At 48.8% G+C, this 13,750-nt stretch overlaps 2 protein-coding genes across 2 annotated transcripts in view; one reads left to right on the top strand and one right to left on the bottom strand.

Annotated features, from left to right (window-relative positions):
* The window catches only part of COPG2 (coatomer protein complex, subunit gamma 2), a gene marked incomplete at its 5' end in the record, with an annotated part of 16,611 nt that extends 5,960 nt beyond the window's left edge, over positions 1–10,651 (top strand). The window contains 14 exons of the mRNA XM_009081842.1: positions 388–455; positions 1,255–1,443; positions 2,435–2,530; positions 3,198–3,441; positions 4,207–4,282; positions 4,536–4,639; positions 5,512–5,637; positions 6,147–6,209; positions 6,685–6,824; positions 6,968–7,139; positions 8,022–8,119; positions 8,850–8,988; positions 9,101–9,199; positions 10,521–10,651. Coding sequence (XP_009080090.1) covers positions 388–455; positions 1,255–1,443; positions 2,435–2,530; positions 3,198–3,441; positions 4,207–4,282; positions 4,536–4,639; positions 5,512–5,637; positions 6,147–6,209; positions 6,685–6,824; positions 6,968–7,139; positions 8,022–8,119; positions 8,850–8,988; positions 9,101–9,199; positions 10,521–10,651 — 1,745 coding nt within the window. The remainder of the gene's footprint in view (positions 1–387; positions 456–1,254; positions 1,444–2,434; positions 2,531–3,197; positions 3,442–4,206; positions 4,283–4,535; positions 4,640–5,511; positions 5,638–6,146; positions 6,210–6,684; positions 6,825–6,967; positions 7,140–8,021; positions 8,120–8,849; positions 8,989–9,100; positions 9,200–10,520) is intronic.
* A 1,000-nt stretch (positions 10,652–11,651) lies between these two features.
* On the bottom strand, positions 11,652–13,548 carry LOC103809030 (mesoderm-specific transcript homolog protein-like; the record flags this gene model as incomplete). Its single annotated transcript, XM_009081841.1, has 4 exons — positions 11,652–11,769; positions 12,138–12,201; positions 12,659–12,735; positions 13,447–13,548. Coding segments are annotated over 4 exons (361 nt in total), but the record flags the coding sequence as incomplete, so codon positions are not given.
* Between the last annotated feature and the right edge of the window lie 202 nt (positions 13,549–13,750).

Genomic DNA, 13,750 nt, shown 5'->3' with positions numbered 1-13,750 from the left:
AAGGGAGGAGGGAGGGAGTGATAGTGGTTTGGTTTGGAAGAGTCCTTAAAGCCCATCCAGTTCCAACCCTCTGCCGTGGGCAGGGACACCTTCCACTAGCCCAGGTTGTTCCAAGCTCTATCTGACCTGGCCTGGAACACTCCCAGGGATGAGACAGCCACAGCCTCTGCTCTACCTGGAAGGAGGGCACAGATGCACCACAGGAGACTGTGCAATATTGATGGAGATAAACCCCAGGAGGTTATTTTTAACTTCCTTGTGAAGCTCAGGATCAGTTATGGATAGAGCTGCATGAATATTTAGCAGTGCATAGCCAAGTGGTGATACATTAGACTCTCCTCTCTGTTTCCTTTCTTTGAAAGAGACTTGTGTCTTTTTTTTTTCCAGTGTTGCAGCTTTTCTGTAGTTCTCCCAAGCCTGTGCTGAGATATGCAGCTGTAAGGACCCTCAACAAAGTGAGTGCTTCCAAAACCCCCAAACGAGCTTCAGTCTGAACATCAGAGCAAACCAGCTGTGCCTAATGCTGTGCTACCTCAAGCAGATCTGCTGCCCTTGTGATGCCTCTATTTGGAACCACTCCATGCTGGAGAATTGGCTTTTCCATGCCAGACAGAGATCAGTGGGACAGAAATCTTTTCTGTATTCAAATTGTGTTTGCTCATTTTTGGCCCACAGGGCTATAACGAGCTGTAGTTTGATAACTTGTGAGTTTTCAGCTGTAAAGATACTTGATACTGCAAAATGTCTGTGAAGGAAATAACATTGGGATTTCAGAGCTGCAGTTGGTGGCTGTCAAACCCATGAGCTGTAACTTAAGTTAGAAGCACAGAATCCTCAAGGCTGGAGGAGACCTCTAAGACCGTCAAGTCCAACCATTAACCTGTCACTGCTGGAACCCCTAAACCATAGAATCTTCAAGGTTGGAGGAGACCTCTAAGACCAAGTCCAGCCCTTAACCTACCACTACTGTAACTCCTAAACCACAGAATCCTCAAGGTTGGAGGAGACCTCCAAGGCCATCAAGTCCAACCATTAACCTGTCACTCCACTGTATTCATTTTAACCACTGAAACAAAAGACCCTGCGCTGTGGTTGCACCCAACAGTGATATGATGTAGGTTTAGCTACAATCCTTGTGGAACAGAGCAGTGCTTGGAAAGATGATAAAAAATTACTTTAATCCTTGTCTTATCAACAGCTTTGGACTGTGGGATGTCATTACTCCCATATGACTCGGAATTGCCTTCCCTACAGGTGGCCATGAAACATCCATCTGCAGTCACTGCCTGCAACCTGGACCTGGAGAACCTCATCACGGACTCCAATCGCAGCATCGCCACCTTGGCCATCACCACTCTGCTGAAGACAGGCAGTGAGAGCAGCGTGGACAGGCTCATGAAACAGATCTCCTCCTTCGTGTCAGAAATCTCAGATGAGTTTAAGGTGTGGCATTGGAGGCCTCTGCTCTTGCCAGCTGCAGGTTTTTCTCCCATTCTTGTTTCTTCTCAAGCTTTGCCCATTTGTTCATGCTTTAGTGAGTTAGGCTGATGGACTTTCTGAATTCAGAAGGTCTGATCCTCTGCTTTCCAACTGAAATGGACTGTGGCTTTTCCTCCTACCACTCCAAGAAAGGATAAATGTCCTTTGATAGATCCTGGCTCCTGTGCTGTATCCTGCAAAACCTTGTCCTGCCTGTCCTGTCCTCCTGGGAGAAAAAGGGATTTTAACTGTTCTGATTGAGTCTGTATCATTTCAGTCTGACACATAGTTAGGAAACAGTTTGAACTTTAAATTTCCACCGCATTTTTAAAGTTTATAGTGGCTAAACTCAGGTAATAAATGAGTTCAGGATGGTTCACATCTACCTGTCCCTTTGACATGGTGGAGTTGCCTTGAGGAGCACAGCAGGACTCTGCAGAGTCCCTGTCTACTTACAACAGGCTAAAGTTCTTGTTTTTAAGAGCAAATTAAATAAGTATTAGACAAGTTCAAAGTATTCTAAGTCAGGTTGGCTAAAGCCTTGAGCAACCTGCTCTGGTGGGAGGTGTCCCTGCCCAGGGCAGGGGGTTGGGGCTGGAGGGTCTCTAAGCTCCATTCCAACCCCTTAACAGTCTGTGAATCTATGAAGTTTGAAATTGCAAAGAGTTTTAATGACAGAAAGTGACTTGTTAGGTTAGAATTAGTCAAGATGATCACAGGGCAGGAGGAGGGAGGGGAAACCTCTGAGTTAACATAGTCCATCCAAAATTCTACCTCTCTGGCAGAGCTTGCAGCATGTTAGCACAAGGCTGTTACACACTCACTGAGAATCCACTACCTGATTTTTATCCTTGGACATGAATTTAATTAGTCAAGGTGACAACTTGATATAGAAGCCTGTGTTTTTCCTAGCAAAATAAACACCCATGACTCAAGTCCTTCTCTTGCCTTGCAGGTTGTGGTCGTGCAGGCCATCAGTGCCCTGTGCCAGAAGTACCCTCGGAAGCACAGTGTCATGATGACCTTCCTCTCCAACATGCTCAGGGATGATGTAAGTGTGACACTTGCTCGGGGTGCTTGTGGGTCAGACCTGTCTGAAATGGGCTTAGGGATTAGACCTGCTGCATCAAAAGGATGATCAGATGATCACACCGAATCGATCAGGTTGGAAAAGACCTCTGAGATCAGCAAGTCCAACCCATGAACTAACACCACCATGGAAACCAGACCATGGCACTGTGTGCCATGTCCAGTCTCTCCTTGAACCCCTTCAGGGATGGTGACTGCACCACCTCCCTGGGCAGCACATTTCAGTGTCTGATCACCCTTTCCATGGAGAAATTCCTCCTGATATCTAACCTAAACCTCCCCTGGTGCAGCTTGAGACTGTGTCCTCTTGTCCTGTCTCTAGTTCCCTGGGATCAGAGCCTGACTCCACCTCCTGTCAAGGAGTTGTAGAGAATGATAAGGTCACCTTGAGCCTCCTCTTCTCCAGGCTGAGCCCCCACAGCTCCCTCAGCCTCTCTGTATAGCTCTTGTGTTGTGGCTCAGGAGGACTGGGAAGAGCCTGTTAGTTGACCCAGCACACCTCTTTTCTCACTTTGTACAATTCCTTGTTTTTCTCCATGAAAGAAGCCACTAAAACGTGAGGGGAGCTGAGCAGCATTGCAGACTGAGCCCTGTCTGCCAACCCACTGCTCTTGATTCTCCTTTCCCAGGGTGGCTTTGAGTACAAACGAGCCATTGTGGACTGTATCATCAGCATCATCGAGGAGAACCCTGAGAGCAAAGAGTCAGGCCTGGCTCACCTCTGTGAGTTCATTGAGGACTGTGAACACACTGTGCTGGCCACCAAGATCCTGCACCTGCTGGGGAAGGAGGGGCCCAGGACTCCATCCCCATCCAAGTACATTCGCTTCATCTTCAACAGAGTGGTGCTGGAGAATGAGGCTGTGAGGGCTGGTGAGTTCAGCTCTGGGTTCAGGCCTGAGCAATCCCAAACTGGGATTGGGGTGGGGGTGATGGTTATTCCTCAGGCACTCTGTGTGCATCAGATGTATCAGCTCTGGAGGTGGTTTTTATCCTGTGGCATGTTCCAACTCCTCATGGCACCTTGGCACCATCTGTTCCTCCTGCTTCATGAGACACATGCAATGTGTTACCTTCTCTGCCCTCCTCTAAATGCAAGGTGAGAGGTGACAGGAGGAGAGGACATTGTTACTTCCCTATCTGTTGCTGTTGTCATAAAGTTTTTACTTCCATGGACAACATTCTCTCCTTTTTGGGTGTGGATTTTCTTCAAGCTAATGCTTGAAGTTGGGAGAGGCAACTCCAAGTGGTTGCTGAGGAGTTTCAGCTCCCTGCAGAGTCACTGGATGCAGCCTGGGCCTGGTCCCCACTGGGTGTTTGTCACCACTGTGTGAAAAAGAGTTATCTGGGGGGTGACAGCCAAAAACTGAATGTCCTACAGAGCTTGAACTAACCTTATCTGACAGAGAGCTCTGTCTCAACACAGTTTCAAGGCTGTTAAGTTGTTCTTGTCCTGTTACTCCGTGACACAAAACTATTTCCACTTGAAAATACAGCAGTAGTTTAGTCTTTCCATAGCACTAACAGCTTTATGGTGTGAATTGGCACTTCAGGACAACATTGCTTGGAATTATGACTGTGAGAATGTGTTTGTGCATAGCCTGAGCTCCTCTGACACCTCCCTGTTCTCTTCTCCAGCTGCTGTGAGTGCCCTGGCAAAGTTTGGTGCCCAGAATGAGAATCTGCTCCCAAGCATCCTGGTGCTGTTGCAGAGGTGAGTGCAGTGACCTCAGCTGTCCCCATTTTGCAGCTCCATGTCCCCTCAGACATGTGTTCATTATTTCATCTCAATTTTCTGATGTTTCACTTGCATTTATACTTCAAGTTGTATAAACACATTTTGTATCATTTGCAAACCTCTCGAGGGAGCTCAGACTGTCAATCCAGTATTAAATCTGATCTTATCTGTGCCATGTGTAGCTGATGATGTCCTGAGCTCACTGTGTCCCCCCTTCCTCCCCACACAGGTGCATGATGGACAGTGATGATGAAGTCCGAGACAGAGCAACCTTCTACTTGAATGTGCTGCAGCAGAGACAACTGGCCCTGAATGCTGCCTACATCTTCAATGGTCAGTGACAGGGGGAAGGAAGCTCAGCTGTTACCTCACATGTGGTTTTTCTTGCCAAGTCCTTGTGCTGAAAATGGCAGGTTGAGCAAAATAGAGAGTCATGGAATCACCAGGGTTGGAGGAGAGCTCTAAGAGCGTCAAGTCTAACCATTAGCCTGTCATTGCTGTGACCCCTAAACCAGATCCTCCAGTGCCACATCCAGACACCTCTCAAACACCTCCAGGGATGGTGACTCCACCAGCTTCCTGGGCAATATCCCAGTGCCTCAACACCCTCACAGGGAATATAGAATCATAGAATCAACCAGGTTGGAAAACACCTCTAAGATCATCAGGTCCAACCTACCATGGTTACTAGACCATGGCACTAAGTGCCACATCCAGTCTCACCTTGAAAACCTTCAGGGCTGGTGAATCCACCACCTCCCTGGGCAGCACATTCCAATGCCTCATCACTCGCTCTATGGGAAATATTGTCTAGGAATTGGAACAGCAGTAGAGTTGAGCTTTTCTTACTGCCTTTTTCTTCACTTGGGACAAGTTCCTTCACCTTTGCTCCATCTCTTGCATTGCCAAGGGAGGATCTTGTTGCCAGACTTGGTCATGAAATGGATTTATTGTCTGTAACTGAAAGTTCATACGAGTTGAATGTTCAGCACATGGAAGACTCTTTCAAGATGACTTTGCTTAAGTGAACTGTTCAGACTTGGCAATACTGTGTCCTCATCAGAGTAGATATTTAGTCATGTCCATTATCTTGAGTACTTGGTGTGTTTGATTCCTGAGATGTGTCTCATACATGTGTCAGTGCCTGTGGCCCTCAGAATCTTCCTGCTCTTCACCCCCAGTTTTCCTGCCTTTCTGCCGTGCAGGGTTGACAGTGTCTGTTCCTGGGATGGAGAAAGCTCTGCACCAATACACACTGGAGCCTTCTGACAAACCTTTTGATATGAAAACAGTTCCACTGGCTACAGCTCCAATCTTTGAGCAGAAAGCAGGTAACACTCAGGCTACCTGTCACCAGGCTGTGGGCAAGGCTGGAACCAGCTGCATTGCTGCTGTTCTGCTTATCTTTGGACACAGACAGGAGTTATTAGTTCACAGACCTTTGACAAGTCCATTCCAGAAGTGCATGCTCACTTCATTGGATTCCTGCCAGGTCCTTGCACAATTCTGGAGTGTTTTGACTTTGCACAATGTCTAAAGAAAAGTTTTGGGTTTCTCTTTTTCCCCTTTTCCTTCATTCAGATTTTTTTTTGTTGCCTGTTCTGAACTGAAGTGTGAATTATTCACCATTACTCAAACATCCTTCTTTCTTTACCACCCAGTATTTCCTCACAAAAGAGATTTTTCAGTGTGTGTGAGGAACAAGGTTGGCAGTGGTTCACAGCAGAGGGTGTGAAACAGCACAGGTTAAGGAATTTTTAGTGGGATATGACACAATTTCTGACTCCTGCACAGTGTGCTTGAGAGCACAGTGTCTTGACTTTTTTTTTTCCCTTCGCAGAGATTGCCCTGGTGCCCAACAAACCTGAGAAAGTTGCTCCTTCACGTCAGGATATATTTCAAGGTAGGAGAGAAGATCAGTGGGAGAGCTGGGGGTGTTCACCTGGAGAAGAAAAGCTCCAGGGAGAGCTTAGAGCTTCTTCCAGTGCCTCAAGGGGCTCCAGGAGAGCTGCAGAGGGACTTGGGACAAGGGATGGAGGGACAGGACACAGGGAATGGCTTCCCACTGCCAGAGGGCAGGGACAGATGGGATATTGGGAAGGAATTCCTGGCTGGGAGGTGCTGAGGCACTGGCACAGGTTGCCCAGAGCAGCTGTGGCTGCTCCATCCCTGGGAGTGTTCCAGGCCAGGTTGGATGGGGCTTGGAGCCCCCTGGGCTGGTGGGAGGTGTCCCTGCCCATGGGGTTGGAATGACATGATCTTTAAGGTCCTTCCAACCTAAACCATCCTGGGATTCTATGAAGTGCTGGGATGTTTGGCACAGGCCAGGTGGAAACAATGGCTATTTCTGTCGCTATCACTTTTTCCTCTCTGCACAGAACAACTCTCAGCCATCCCAGAGTTTAAGAACTTGGGCCCATTGTTCAAGTCCTCAGAGCCAGTGCAGCTCACAGAAGCAGAAACAGAGTATTTTGTTCGCTGTATCAAACACATGTTCCCAAATCACCTCGTTTTCCAGGTGAGGAAGTCACACCCTCCTGCCAGAGAACAGCAGGACTACTCAGACATGTGGGGTATGCAGAGTATTGTAGCTGATGTGTGGGGAAATTCTTGCTGAGAAATATTCCAAGTCCTTTTTTTTTCCCCTGTGCTCTTGTGCAGTTTGATTGCACCAACACGTTAAATGATCAGCTCTTGGAGAGAGTCACTGTGCAGATGGAGCCATCGGATGCTTATGATGTCCTCTGCTGCATCCCAGCTCCCAGCCTGGCCTACAACCAGCCTGGAATGTGCTACACCCTGGTCAGGATCCCCCAGGATGATCCTACTGCAGGTATCCCTTGGCAGGGAGGAGTTGCATGCCACAAATCCCTATGGAAGGGTTTGGAGAGCACCAGTAGGGTGTTGGATTTGCCAAGTGCAGATTCTCACAACTGTTTGTTTGTTGTGTGTCCCTTGTGGTGTTTTTTGTGTAGAACCTGGTTTTATTCCAAGTAGTATATACAGTTTTTACATCACCTGTGGGATTGGATGATTAAAAATGGGATGTTAAGGAGAATTGGAGAGCATGGAAGGAGTGGAAGCTTGAATTTACTCTCTGGAATCAATGCCAGGAGCACATTTGTAAGCCTGGATGGCTCATGGTAGGGTTCAAGGGCAGAATCAGTGAAAGGAAACTGCAAAGAGAACAAAAATAGTGGTAGTTTGGGTCTTTGTGTAATTAACCAATGGAATTTTTCCTCTCTTTAGAGATGAAATGTGGGAATGGGGTATTGTCTTGGGAATTAAGTGTAAATAAGAAAAAGGAAGTTTAAGTGCTGTTGGATTTGCAGTTGGTTTAAGGTGACTCTGCTCATCAGCACAGTGGATTTCTTGCTGATTGCTTGAATATCAGGGAAGATTAGAACTAATCTGAATTCCCTGTGGGTTTGTCAGGAAGCCTTGTGGAATTTCTCCTGGTAGCTACTGGCTGGATCTCATTGCAGCTCTGTGAGTCAGTGGCATGTGCTGGTCACACCATGGCCCTGACACTCTCCTCTCCTGAGATCCTCCTGTGCCTTCATCCAAAGTCAGGGGGAAATGACACATGAGGTTGCCAAGTGCTCTGCCCACATCCATGTCTGTACTTCTGGGGAAAAGATGATGTGTCTTTGGGAAGTGAGGGCTCAAGCAGAGGAAACCACTAACCTAGCTGGGATTTCTCTCTCCTGCCCAGTTGCTTGTACCTTCAGCTGCACAATGAAGTTCACAGTTCGGGACTGTGACCCGAACACAGGTGTGCCAGAGGAAGATGGATATGATGATGAATATGTGGTAAGTTAGGACTTGGTTCCTTTTCCCCTTCGCACTCATTGGGAATACACATAGTCATTGGGATAAGAGTTTCCTTTCAGGTCTGAAGTCAATCAAAGAGTAACAGTCAACCTCAAACACCAAAATACTCTGTCATTTTAGAACCCAAAAACTTTGCTTCTACCAAACGTTTTAGTGCCCTGTGGAGATTGGGTTTGTGGGAACACAGAGCCAGGAAGGGAGGAATAAGTTCCAGTAGTGTTTCCAGAACTTTGACCCTATCTTTCCACCTGTTTGTTGTGTTCTCAATCTTGGAAATAGGATTCAGATCTCAGGAAGTACTGGAGGAAGTAAAGGAGGCTGGGAGAGCTGGGGGTGTTCACCTGGAGAAGATCCAGGGAGAGCTTAGAGCTCCTAAAGGAGCTCCAAGGGAGCTGAAAGGGACTTGGGATAAGGGCCTGGAGGGACAGGACACAGGGAATGGCTTCCCACTGCCAGAGGGCAGGGCCAGATGGGATATTGGGAAGGAATTCCTGTCTGGGAGGGGCTGAGGCACTGGCACAGGGTGCCCAGAGCAGCTGTGGCTGGTTCATCCCTGGGAGTGTTCAGGCCAGGTTGGATGGGGCTTGGAGCAGCCTGGGCTGGTGGGAGGTGTCCTGGCAAAATGCTCCTGGCTCTTTTTCCCTTTCTAGGATGATGATCACTTCTCTAACTGACCTGAAATCTCCCTTTGTTTCATCCCTTTCTTCAGCTGGAAGACTTGGAAGTGACGGTGTCAGATCACATCCAGAAGGTGTTGAAACCCAACTTTGCAGCTGCCTGGGAAGAAGTGGGAGATGACTTTGAGAAAGAAGAAACCTTTGCCCTTAGTTCCATTAAAACCCTTGATGGTAAGAACATCTCCTTTACTGGTGACCCAGCTGGCAAATTTTCCATGCTGGGGATGTATTTAGGGAGGTAAAGAATTACCTGGAGGTCATTTTCTTCCATCTCTGGATGCAGAGGCTGTCAATAACATCATCAAGTTCCTGGGGATGCAGCCCTGTGAGAGGTCAGATAAAGTGCCAGAGAACAAGAATTCTCACACACTCTACTTGGCTGGTAAGTGTTCATGTTGTTAAACTCCATGTCCAGATCCTGGATAAGCTAAAGGAAATTCAGGAGCTTCTGCTCTTATTTTGGCAGTTTCTCCTCTGTAGAAAGAGTCATTTTCTGCACAGAAAGCTGAGGTGAAGCAGCAAGTTGAATGCAGCTGGTGCTGTCTCAAACCCTGGGTGGGTGTGCTCAGGCTGAGCTCTGTGTCTCTGGGAATGGAGGAATTCTCCTTATGGGAATGGTGGTGAATCCTCTGAATGAAAAACTTCCAGAGCAGACACCTAACTAAACTCCTTGCCTGAGGTTTTCTCAACAGGGTGATTGTAGACCATCTTGTTCTTGAGGTCCTGTCACTAAAGGCACATCCTAAATGGGCCTCCTGCCCCCACAACTCCTTAGAGAATCATGGAATTGTTTGGGTTGAAAAAGACCTATATGATAGTCCAACCATTCCCAGCACTGCCAAGGCCACCACTGACCATGTCCCCAAGTGCCACATCCACGTGGCTGTTAGATCCCTCCGAGGATGCGACTCCATCCCTGCCCTGGGCAGCTGTGCCAGGGCTGGACAAACCTTTCCAGGAGGGATTGCCCCAATATCGAACCTGCATCTCCTCTGGTGCAGCTTGAAGTGTTTCCTCTCACTCTGCCCCTTGTTCCCTGGGAGCAGAGCCTGACCCCACCTGGCTGCACCTCCTGGCAGGAGCTGCAGAGAGCAGAAGGTTCCCCTGAGCCTCCTTTTCTCCAGGCTGAGCCCCCACAGCTCCCTCAGCCTCTCCTGCTGCTCCAGCCCCTTCCCAGCTCCGTGCCCTGCCCCGGACACCTCCAGCCTTTCAATCTCTCACTCTGCCCCTTGTTCCCTGGGAGCAGAGCCTGACCCCACCTGGCTGCACCTCCTGGCAGGAGCTGCAGAGAGCAGAAGGTTCCCCTGAGCCTCCTTTTCTCCAGGCTGAGCCCCCACAGCTCCCTCAGCCTCTCCTGCTGCTCCAGCCCCTTCCCAGCTCCGTGCCCTGCCCCGGACACCTCCAGCCTTTCAATCTCTCTCTTGTGGGCCCAGAGCAGAGCTGCCCCAGGACTGGAGGTGGCTCAGCAGTGCCAGCACAGGGACAGTCCATGCCCTGGGGCTGATCCAAGCCAGGGGCCATTGGCCTCTTGCCCAGCTGGGCACACCTGGGCTGATGTCCTGCCAGTGTCACAGCACCTTCTTTTCCTTTCCCAGCTTTCCCTTTGCCTGGAGCATTCCAAGTTGTTGTTGTGGCCTAAGGGCAGGACCTGAGTGAAGACTGAACCTGCCTCTCCTAACCTCTCCCTGTTGCTCTGTCCCCAGGTGTGTACAGAGGTGGCTGTGATGTGCTGGTGAGGTCCAGACTCGCCCTAGGAGATGGTGTGACCATGCAGGTGACCGTTAGGAGCAAGGATGAGACATCTGTGGAGGTCATCTTAGCTTCTGTGGGCTGAGAGTGACTGTGGTGGGATCATCCCTGTTCCAAGCACCAAGGATTGAGCAGCTTTTCTGTCCTCCTGCATGTAGTTTTTATTCCTCAATCTGGGAACTGTTTTGTATGATGTTGCAGTAGTGGCTGGTTGGGACTGAGCCATTCCCATGTTCCTCTGCTGTCACACATTCCCATCTAACTCATGGCATCTCTGGCCACTTGCAGTAGAGCAGGGGAGAGGGGAAGAAAAATGCAGGTGGGGAGAAAATGGAATCAGATTTTTCTCCCAATTGATTTTTATTAAGAGAAAATAAACACTGGTTCAACTGGTTGAATTGCTGGTAATAAAATAGACATTTCTTGTTCTAATTCTCTTTGTTTCAGTACAGAAAAAAATAGCCCAGAATGGCTTTTTGTTAAGGAAAATCCCTTATTCCTGAAGGGATGCTGTTAAATTTCCAACAATCAGTTCAAAACCTGCAGATTTCCAGTGTCTTCATGATTTGTCTCCTCTGTCCCACCCAGAAAAATCAATGGACAGAGAGAGAGAGATGTTAAACTTCATCTCTTGAGGCAGAGTCAATTCTCTGAGCCTTTCCCTGGGCTCAGAGATGGGAAACATCCCATATCAAACACTGGGAAGAGAAGGGGATGTGGAGGGATTTGTGGTGACTTCCTTCTGAGGGAAGTTGTGGATCTCTGTGCTGAAGTTATCAAGTCAGGGGGAGGAGGGAAGGAACAAACACTTCTAATGCTGATTTAACCTCCTGCCTCTAAACACTGACCTAGGCTGGACAAGAAGATGAGTGCAGGGACAGAAAACTTACTGGAATCCTGGAATTCTGCTTAGTCTCCCAGATTTTTCCACTGCTCCAAGGATCTCCCAGCACAATTGCAGCAGTTTGGCAGCTCAGCATGAGGATGCCAGTGCCAAGTGTTGGATGTGGGAGGTAAAATTAAGGTTCCTTCCTGCCCCCAAAGCCTGACTTGGCACCAGAGAGGGAGGACTGAGCTGCAGCAGCTCAGAAGGAGTTAATGAAGTTCAGATAAGCATTCAGGAATCCTGTTGGATCTTCCAGCTGTGGATAGTGGCTGATGTGATCATCCAGCACTGACACCGTGGACATGGGAAGCACCTTCCTGTTGGAAGAATGGAGCAAGGCTTAAGCACAGGAGATGCCACCAGGGAGGAGGGCAGAACCCTCTGGGATAGAAAAGCCTGTGGCACTCCAATCCAGGTGCTGGATGTACTTTAGGTTAGTTTGGAGGAGGAGTGGGATACTTCAGGCTGTAAATCTTCCCTCAAAATGGTTTAGGTTTGATGGAAAACTGATTTTTTGATGCCTAAAATGGGGGGGGGGGAAATTGGCAAACTGCACAGGAGTCCAACAGAATCACCTGGTTAGGCAGGTTCCAGCTGGGAATTAAAGGAGAAGTCTGAGACACAAAGTATCCCTGGAAATGGAACCCCAATGCTCATTCCCAGGTTGGGGTGGGTGTTGGCTTACTTGTAGAGCTGGAGGAACTCTGGGTGTGGATTCACAGGGTCCAGGGGCCCATAGATGAGGTGCACTGCAAGAGAGAAGCACAGGCAGAGCTTTACATCCAGAGGTATCCCTAAATTGAGCCAAGATGACCTGGGGCAGGTATGTTCCTCCCCACATGGATCTTGGGAAGCTTTCAGTGGAGCCCTGGGCAAACATGGGATCAAACCTTTTCTTGGCTACAACTTCCTTTGGGCTTGAAAAGTACCTCTGCTTCCCTGGAGCAGCAGCTGGAGAATCCAGAGGCTGTGAACCAGCTTCTGAAGGAATGTTACCTCTGCTCCATGGAACAAACTCTTCCCTTAACTCTGCCTTAAACTGGAGCAGGAGGGGTTGGGATGCTCCTGAGCTACAGTGTCCTCACCAGAATAACAAGAGACTCCAGGGGTTAGTGGAAGGAGCCAGTTCCATGCTCCAGTGTGTGCAGGTGAGAGGGGATAATTCCCAACAATCCCAACCAGTAAAGGTAATGGATTCCTACTCACATGGGACAGAGGTTGACATCAGAGCCCCAACCCAGCGCTCTCTGTGCCTCTTCCTCTGGTTTATGTACTGCAAAACACTGAAGAGAAACCTGTTGTTATGGTGCCTCCAGGTGCTGCACGGCCTGGAAATTGTTCCTAGTGCCTTGAGACCAGGGTGGAATGTGCATCTCCCATGGATCACCTTGGGACAGCAGGAACACAACATCATCATCCCTGAGCTTAGGGACCTCTCAGTGCTCCACAGAAATCAGCACAGAGGTGGAGGAGAGCAGGAGACGACGAGCAGTGTATCCCTTGCTGGCCTAGGGTGAGTGTCCCTCAGGAGAGGCAGGTAGGGAATGCCCTAGGGATAGGCTGAGATATTTGGTCCTTGATTTACCTGGAGGTTGTTCCCAGTGGGAGAAGGGAAGAGAAGGACATGTAGGCCCCACTGAATGGAGATACTGAGCTCAAAACCACCAACCTGAGATCCTTCCAAAAGCCCCAGACTGGAGAAAACCAGGTTTAACTCCAGTCATTAAACCCCCCACTTCTAACCCTGAACTTCAAAGAAGGAAAAATCCCCATGTTCTACATCCTCCTGCCATGTGCAGGCTCAGATCCAGCTCCAGGCTTCATTCCCAGCAAGATTCCCTGCTCCTATCTCATATCTTAGCTGTTTTGGGGTGCAATGATGATCCCAGATTCCAAAAGAAGCAGCTGGAGCCTCCAAGGAGCCTGACCAAGCTTTGCCTGGAAACAGGGATGTTGAAGAAACTAAGCTCCTGCAGCAATTACCAGTGCCATACCTGTCCATAACAAGATTCCCATCGTTGTTCCTCACTGCTGTCCACATATCCCAGTACTCTGCCTGGGAAGGCTGTGTGTAGGGCCCAAAAACTGCTCCAAGCCTGGAAAACAAGGAATTTGGAAAGGCCTGGAAGCAGCTGTGTTGGTGCACGACACAAAAACTAGCCAAGGGCAAAAAAATAAAACAGTTAAGCACTTCCAGCTTCCATGGAAAAACATGTGGGTGGAAGTGCAGCACTGCCAAGCTGATTCCCAAATAAGTGGGGAGGAAAGTTGGACAGGCTAAAAGGGCTTTTTTTTTGG

This window comes from Acanthisitta chloris, unplaced genomic scaffold (assembly GCF_000695815.1).
Source record: "Acanthisitta chloris isolate BGI_N310 unplaced genomic scaffold, ASM69581v1 scaffold319, whole genome shotgun sequence".
Lineage (NCBI taxonomy): Eukaryota > Metazoa > Chordata > Aves > Passeriformes > Acanthisittidae > Acanthisitta > Acanthisitta chloris.
This window is presented reverse-complemented; position numbering and strand designations above follow the sequence as displayed.